At 43.8% G+C, this 8067-nt stretch overlaps 1 protein-coding gene across 1 annotated transcript; it reads left to right on the forward strand.

The window, feature by feature from the left end:
• The first annotated feature begins 5257 nt into the window (after positions 1-5257).
• Positions 5258-7643, forward strand: LOC121673819 (outer dense fiber protein 3-like). The gene is made up of 6 exons (XM_042047566.1): positions 5258-5736; positions 5862-6062; positions 6286-6387; positions 6739-6860; positions 7278-7415; positions 7518-7643. The coding sequence occupies exons 1-6, from the start codon at positions 5631-5633 to the stop codon at positions 7611-7613; spliced, it is 765 nt and encodes a 254-aa protein (XP_041903500.1). The 5' UTR covers positions 5258-5630; the 3' UTR covers positions 7614-7643.
• Positions 7644-8067: the final 424 nt, after the last annotated feature.

Consider the following 8067-nt stretch of genomic DNA (forward strand, 5'->3'; position numbering starts at 1 on the left):
TTCTCCCAAATTTTTACATCTTAAACCTATATTTATATAATCTTCGAGATTCTAGAACATGTATTGGTGACAAGAAATGCTATTATTTTGGAAAGAAAATTAATATGAAAATACTATTGCTAAAATAGTTGAACTAAAATTTCTGACTGAACTAAAAAGAAATCACTTTATTTGCTAACTCAAATTCCCATTACATGAGTAAAATATTTTCACTAATTCTCAGGTCAAAGTTACAAATTAGAGCAGTGGATTAAGAAGATATAATACTGTTTCATTATAAGAATAACACCCCCATTTCACTTAAAAACTAATGAAAGTTGACTGAAGATTGCTTTCTGGAGCAATTACTTAGAGTGTTTCTCCTCACATTTAACAAAAATTGTGTCTGATATCATGAAAGAAAAACAATTTGCATTAACAAATTACTTCAGTGCATTTGAAAGTCATCTTCATGAAAAAAATATACCCCAGCTGAGTAGGCAGGAGAACGAACATTGATGAAAGTTCAAAGTTAGAACTATGTAGAAATTCATGGTAAATCATTCAGGATATTCAGAAGATGTGAGGAAGCTTAGTATTGAACAGTTAATTGCAACTGCAGTGAACCTGATTAATGCACATAACAATCCTATGTTGCTTATGAACCTTCTCACTTAACAATCAAATTACCATTTTCTAATTAATTGCATTTGTTAATTTCTCCTTGTCAATTGTTTCATATTCATGGTCCTTTTGCCAGTTAGTTTCCATTTCTAAATGACTCATTCTAAGAGCAAAAAGTGAAAACATTGCTATTCCTCAAGCGTGATTTCTTATTTTGTTGACAAGAATGCATAGTAACTGCAAGTTTCTTCAAGCTGTTGTGGAATATTTATTTTTTAGTTGCCATGAGGTCATGCACTTGGAGTTTTTAGATGACAGAAACTCCTGGTGGAGTTTTGAACACATTTAGCTTTTGTAATTCTGCTTCAGGCAGTAGTAGGCAAGTCAAACAATCACTGATTGACTTTTATTAACCGATCTGTAAGGCTGATAGGCTCAGGCATGCAACCTATAGACAGATTCTTGAAATACAGCCGAGACAGGAATCTTAGAGAAATTCCGAAAATAGGAGGCAATACTCTCCTTGCAAACTAATTTTTTCCTTAGATAATATTCTTTACTTTATAAGATATTATTCTTTCTCTGCTTTTGATTTGAGAAGTTCAGTAATAAATATGAGTATTAAAAAACCCCAAATTACCTATCATAGGCTTAATTTCAAGCCTATGCTATCTTACATGAAAATAAAAAAAAATATTTTTTTCCACTAAGGTAACTGAAGAATTAAAGTTGAAGTGTTAAGTGATGTAAAATGAATGTAATGGTTTCTTTGGTATAAACTAGTTAGAAGCTCTGAAGAAGATGTTGCACAGTGAGACTCCTGATCTGTCCTTGGATTATCCCCTTGCTCTGAGGTAAACTGTAGCCCAGCTATACTTGTCATGCATTTCTTTCCTTAGTGAGCAACTCCATTCAGCTCAATAAAGGGTTGAGAGGAAAGGGCCAGAGTTGCCCCTTTTTCTAGGCTAGCCACCTGTACAAGGTGGCTAGAAACACAGAAACACAACCCGGCTGTAGAACACATTCTCCCATCCCATGCTGGTTTTCATAGCTATTGCACATATACCATGATCTCCCTTGAAGGATTAGAGCTGTACATGCCAGTTCCTGATTGCATAAACCATAAATTATGTGATATCATAGATTTTGATGCCTGTGGAATCTCAAATTTTTGTTTTAAAAGTTTGTTTTTAGTTTATTTAATACAAGGAATTTATTTAATTACTAGAGCTGTAAATCAAATTAATTTCTCCTATGAACATGTAGCTATCATTATATATTCTAAGAAAAAAAAATGTAATTAGTGATTTAAAGTTTATGTCTTTTTTATTTTTCATTTTTCTGTCAAAAAGCATCAGTCATACTGTTTGGTCCTGCAAGCTTTCCATGTATGAGTCCCCAAACTGAAGCAGTAGTTCTACAATTTTGAAGGGCTTATAGAGAAAGCCTCAGGACCTCTAAATGCATTTACAAACTTGACACCAAACACATTAGTTGAATCAATGTCAATGAAAATGCTAAACATTCTTCTTAAAAACAGAGGTACAGCAGGGTCTGATTAGCCTAGTATGTGTTCTCTGAACCAAAAAATGCTCATGGTGGGTACTTCTTGCCATTTCCATGTAATTAAACTTTTGAGTAGTATTCCTTGGCATTGGAGCATTACCGCTAAAGGTCCACAGTGGAGTACCAGAAAAAAGAAAACCAGACAAATTTATCTAAGCATTTTCATTAATTGTTAAGATGACCTTGCCAACGAGAGGTAAAGACTTGAGTTCTGTCCTTAACTGAATCAGAATGGAAACTGCACAGATATGAAAGCCCTCAAATTTATAGGTATTTAAGCCTCCATCTCTTTTAAAACCAAAAGCTGAAACTAGATCAGACTTAATTGCTGACATTTTAAAATTTATTAATATTAATATTAACATTTTAGTTGTCAAAAGAAGGTATCTAGTGTGGCATACACTAGAGCTCATACAGTTTGATATTTGACTGCACCAGCATGTATTATGCTGGGAGCTCTGGGTACAGCAGGGATCCTCCACATCACTGAAATTATCTCTGAAACATACAGGTAAAATCTGTTATACTAATTTTTGTTTTAATTAAGCCAACTGTGTCATTTCCTAAAGTGCACTATATAAAGATCTTCTAACATGCAGTGAAAATGTATAGGTATCCAGTTATTTGTGAATAATATATCATACACCGTATTTACTACTGAAGAGTTTAATCAATTTTAATAGGCAACTTTTAATTCTGCCATGCTTTTGTGTTGATACAGGCTACAACTTCCAGCAACATTCTTCTATACTCTCACTAAACACAGATCAATTTCAGCATATCCTTTTAAGAAGTTTGACATATAATATGCTAAGTATATTAAAAATGTGCCAAGTATGTTACTCCCACTGCCAGTTTCAATACTAGTAAATTATCCTGTTTTGCAAGCCATTGCCTGTTGCTATTCAGAGACCGTGTGATTAAACCTCTAGCTTTCATTCGTTCTAGGCTCTGGAGCCTACTGATGGCAGCTCTGGGAAACAGCCTTTTGGCTGAGGGCTGTCCCTGTCATTTTCTGAGTGTTCTGCACAAGGGATGGTTCTTGGGGTTGCTATCAGTATGCTCCAGGGTAAATTCCCCTTTCTGTGGGATGCTTCTGGGGGGCTGTTATCATTAGGCTGCATTGTTAACACCACAAACCCACTGCAAAGCTTTCCTCTGTAGCTGTTATCAGTAGGTTTCAGAGTTAACATACCATCACCCAAGAAGGCTGTTTACTGGAATGGCTGTTTTGTAAGTTTCCAGAGTGAAAACAATGCCCCAAAAGTCTGGAGGAGCTGCTATCAGCAGGCTCCAAAGAATCATCTAAACAAAACTTAATTGAAACCTTTGCACTGATGCAGGACACAGGAGAAAGCAGGAGGAAAGAGAAAATGGATGCAGAAGATTCAGGTGAATGTCACCAAGAACACAAGAACTGGTTAAGCCTTATCAACTAATGCTGGCATTTCTAATATAATCCAATAAGAAGCACGATTAGCCAGCTGCACCAGTATTGTATTAACTCTTGCCAGCCTTCTCAATATCTGCTTTACCCACTGTAAGAGAGCAAGCTCATTTATTACTATGTACAATTTTGTTAGTGTATCAAAGACTGCAAGCATTAATGAAATCTGCTGATTATATTGCATGAGTACTTGACCAGTGGGAGAAAATGCTATCTGTGTGTGCCTTTGAAGTTTAAGTGTCCTTCACTATACAAATCAGTTTGTGTTAAAGGACTCTTATCTCTTCTAAACTGGTTTGCCACTCCATTGTTATACCTCACCCACACCATCCCCATTCAAATCACAGTTTATATGCTTCAGAATGTATTTCCTAACTGGTGCTATATTAACCAGGACCCATGTAGCACAGCAATGAAAGAAAAGCCATAAGGATCTCAAACCATAAAAACTTGGGAGACTGAAAACCTTAAGGGGTCACTAAACAAAGCATGGGTAATGACTGGTATAATTGACAAAGAGTCACAAAATCTGGGGACAAGAAAAACCTGGCAGGAGCACTCATAATGCAGGCATAGACATTCACACACTACTGGCAAAATCAGAATAATGAAACTTAACTCTGTCTAACCCTCCCAGGGAAACCTGGAAAAGTTCATGTGTTCCTGAAGCATCAACACTGAAAATCCTGGTGACCATGAACTCCCAAAGCAGCCTTAAGAAGTGGGCATTAAAGGGAGAAACCTGCTTGAAAACATCAGTAGCATCTGAGGAATGATGCAAACACTGGGAGCCCTCAAATGGAAAGGTCAGAACAACTGAGATTATTGACAGCTTTCCTCGCTCTCTCTCTCCCCGCTAATAGTAAGATCGTAGCACAGAGATCTCGGAAAAGCATCAAAAGATAGAAAGCACAAGCTGGGAATTGGACTCTATCAATTCCCCAGCTCACTTCAGGGGATCTCCTATTGTAAATGCCTGCAGGCACAGTAAGTGGCAGTTCCAGCTAACTCACAACATTTATTCACCCCCAAAGAAAGCCATTTTTACACTGTTGCTTAAATAATATTAGAAGCTCAATGGTTGAGCCTGGAAAGAAGCTAAGCCACATCAGCTGTTTACTCACTCCTTTCCCCCCAGAGCAGGAGTGAATGGAAGGGCCAAAGTAAGAAAAATGCGAAGTTTGAGGCAAAGGCTGTCTAACTCTCCTGGTTCTTGAGGAGGTTGCATTTCCCCTCTGGCTAAGTGATGATGTCAAAAGGATTCTCCCCTGGTGTCTAGGGAACAGGGTGGGAATTGGAGTGGGCAGCTCTCAAAGATGCTTCAAGGAAGAAGCCTCTCTCAGCTCTGTGGTCAGTAGTTCAGTCAGACTCAACCCATTTGAAAAAAGCCCTGTGCCCAGGCAGGTCTTTGTGAGGACAAGCTGGGGCTGCCCCACACTGGACTGAGGCAGTTCTGTGGCAGCCCCATGCCCAGCCCCAGCGGAGCCCCACAGGCAATACGGCAGCGCTGCAGCACAAACACCTTAAAGGTCTCAACATCATAATGAACCTCACTCATCACTGGCTGAGAATGGCCCTTTGAGATGTCACCCAGTGATGGATGTCAGGGATGGATCCACCTAGCAACGGATTATGATGTCACTGAGGAGCTGGCATTCCTCCCTGCATCTCACCCAGGCACTGCCACACTCCAGCTGAGCAGGTTCGCGTGTACACGTGCTGGAGGCTACCTCCCTGCCAGGCCAGCGCTGCGCTTCTACGCTGCTGCTGGCCAGGCCAACAATTACTCCCTGAGGGCACAGCAGGGCATTTTTGCTGCATCTTTGCTTCTAACTTGCTGCTTCTCCCCCATTTCTCCTTCTCCTCCATCTGCTACTTCTTGCTCTTCACTTTCCTTCACTTTCTTTCATGATGTTAGTTTCACTTTCTTCCTGCTGTGCTCTGTACCAGGGCTGTGTCAGGGAAGCCCCTTGGTAGCTCTCCTGTTTTTCCTGTACTTTCTCTAGCCAGCAGCATGGAGGGACCCTGGGTAGGCACCTGGAGACCTCATCCCCGACGGGGCCCAATCCTTGCAGAGTTCAGCACCCCGGGTCCCAAGTACTGGCTGCCTGGGACAATAGGTAAACCAACTATCGCAGGGAGGCAGTGGCAGTGGAAGGCACAGCACACCGCTTGCTTCCACTTAGAAACTTCTTTTCACTGCACAGTTGCAGGCACGTGTCCTTTCACAGGCTTTTCTTCCCAGGTCACACGGCTCATGATCCCACCAAATACAGAGCCCCTGCATACACATTTCGAGGGTCCAAATGTCCCGCCACAGACAGCTGCTCACCGGGTCCTCGGTACCTCATCCATTCATCCATCACCAAGATTGGGAAGCATGTGGCTCCATCACCACTTGTGACGTCCCGTCCCAAGACCAAGATTGCGGTCACCCCTGGACCCAGTGAGTAGCATTGCTGCAGCCCTTCTTCCAGGCCAGATGAGCACGCCTTACTCTTGTCCTGGGCCACTGGGGCACAAAACCCTCTGCTCATGCCTTGAATGGGGGCTTTGAGAGTTCCGGACAGAAAAGAAACAGGGCTGAGCACTGCCTCCTGACCTCTCCTCTTTGGCTTGCGGTGAGGTCCCCAGCTTCACTTCTTCTCTCGCCTCCTTCTCCGTCCCAGGTGACTATACCACGGAACATGCTAACAGACACATCTACTATACGGCACCGGTGCAGAGCATGGTGTTCCGGCCCAAGGACTTAAAACCTTTCCAAACGCCAGGTACGGGAACGTGGGCAAACAGACACTTACAGCCTCCATGTCCTCCTGTGAAGGTCTGCAGCTTCTTCAACAGGCCTAGCAAAAAGCCTAGGCAGCAGGACACAGTGTGCGCTCAGCAAGCTTCCTGCTGTCCCAGAGCACCAACTTCTCCCCTCTCACAGAAGAGCTGGCAGCTCTGGCTTCAGACAGCCGACACACACCACGTGCAACAGAAGCCAGAAGCACTGGGATGAGGGGCAGGATACCCCTCCTGCTCCTCACAGCCGGCTTGGCAGGCTGACTCTCTCACACCCAGGCATTGCATCCTTTCCCACGGGACTCACCTACGTTCTCTTCCTATTCCCTGTCCAGGTCCCGGCACCTACACCCTGCCCAGGATTCTGGGACCCAACACAATCTGTACCCATGCCAACCCATGCTACTCCATGGTAGGGAAGAGTCAATACATGAGTGCTTTTAGAGACCTGGCAAAGGTGAGCCGTACTTCTCTGTTCTCTCACAGCAGCAGCAGAAGCTCAGCTGCTCTTCTCAGGGCAGAAGGACCCCAGCGTCTGCCGTATCCCCACATAACACACTCTTCCTTGTGCCTGCAGCAAAGCCCAAGAAGTCACAGGGCCTCTGGCTCCCTGCTATTGCCAGCAACACTGACACCTGCAGTTCCTCGCTTTTCAACATTAGCAGCTTTGGTGTGGTACAGCTCACTGGCATTAATGACACTAATCTCCCTCTGGGAAATCTACCTGTCTTCCCAAGGAGCTCTCCTTCCCAAGGCTCCACACCTCCCACACCGCTCCTCTGGTCAGCCACCTAAAGCAGCACAGTACTCATGGGCACCCAGCAAGAATCCACACTGCCTCTTGTACCCACCAACCTCATTGCTTCTCTTGCAGACGCCAGGTCCTGCGGCATTTGGCAGGGTGGAAATGGACATCTACAAAACAAGGGCTCCCAAGTACACAATGGGACTAAAAACCAAACTTATTGGCAAGGGTATGTTTCCAGGTCCAGCAGACTACAGCCTGGGAAAGGTAAGGCAGCCCACCCATCAACGTGTTATGCTGGACAGCCTTCACTTGAGGACAGCTCTGGAGAACGAGGCACCGTCTTTACTTTTTTTCTTCCCTTTCCAGCTGTCGCTGACCAAGGCTCAGGAACCTGCTTACACTTTTGGACTCCAACATTCTGTCTACAAAGCCTCTTTAATACCTGAAACACATCTTGAATAAACACAGATACCTGCAGAGATCTTTTTCTGTTCCTCCTCTGTGGCAGGGTGGGGTTAGGTGTGCATGGGTGTGGACCATTGGCTCTCACTGTCTCACACCTTTGCCTCAGCCAAGCATGGCAAGGTGAGCATGAGGGGAGAGCAACGAAGTAACAGCATGAGCCAGGCTGACATCTCCAAGAGAACCATTTCACCTAACCAGAGCAAAACGCTGTGAAAGCATTCCAGCCCTGCCTTGCACGCTCACACCCCATGGCCCATGCTAGCCCCCAAGGACACAGCCCATTTTAGCATCCCCCTTTTCTGTGCACACAGGTGGCATTTGCCCAGGGTGTGCCCAGAAACACAGCTGCCCTGCATCATCTCTTGCCACAGGCAGGGGCTCATTTCCACAGGCAAGTCTCCAGACCACTGACAGTTAAAGAGAAAGAACCATATTCCCAGGCTGAAAATGC

Source organism: Corvus kubaryi, unplaced genomic scaffold (genome assembly GCF_017639235.1).
Source record: "Corvus kubaryi isolate FWS band 111438036 unplaced genomic scaffold, C.kubaryi_AGA036_p1.0 66, whole genome shotgun sequence".
In the NCBI taxonomy this organism is placed as follows: Eukaryota; Metazoa; Chordata; class Aves; order Passeriformes; family Corvidae; genus Corvus; species Corvus kubaryi.

Coding starts and splice junctions, on each gene's coding strand:
- LOC121673819 (XM_042047566.1), top strand. CDS start 5,631: ATGGAGGGACCCTGGGTAGGCACCTGGAGACCTCATCCCCGACGGGGC. Junction 5,737..5,861: donor CTGGCTGCCTGGGACAATAG/GTAAACCAACTA, acceptor TTTTCTTCCCAG/GTCACACGGCTCATGATCCC. Junction 6,063..6,285: donor TGCGGTCACCCCTGGACCCA/GTGAGTAGCATT, acceptor TCTCCGTCCCAG/GTGACTATACCACGGAACAT.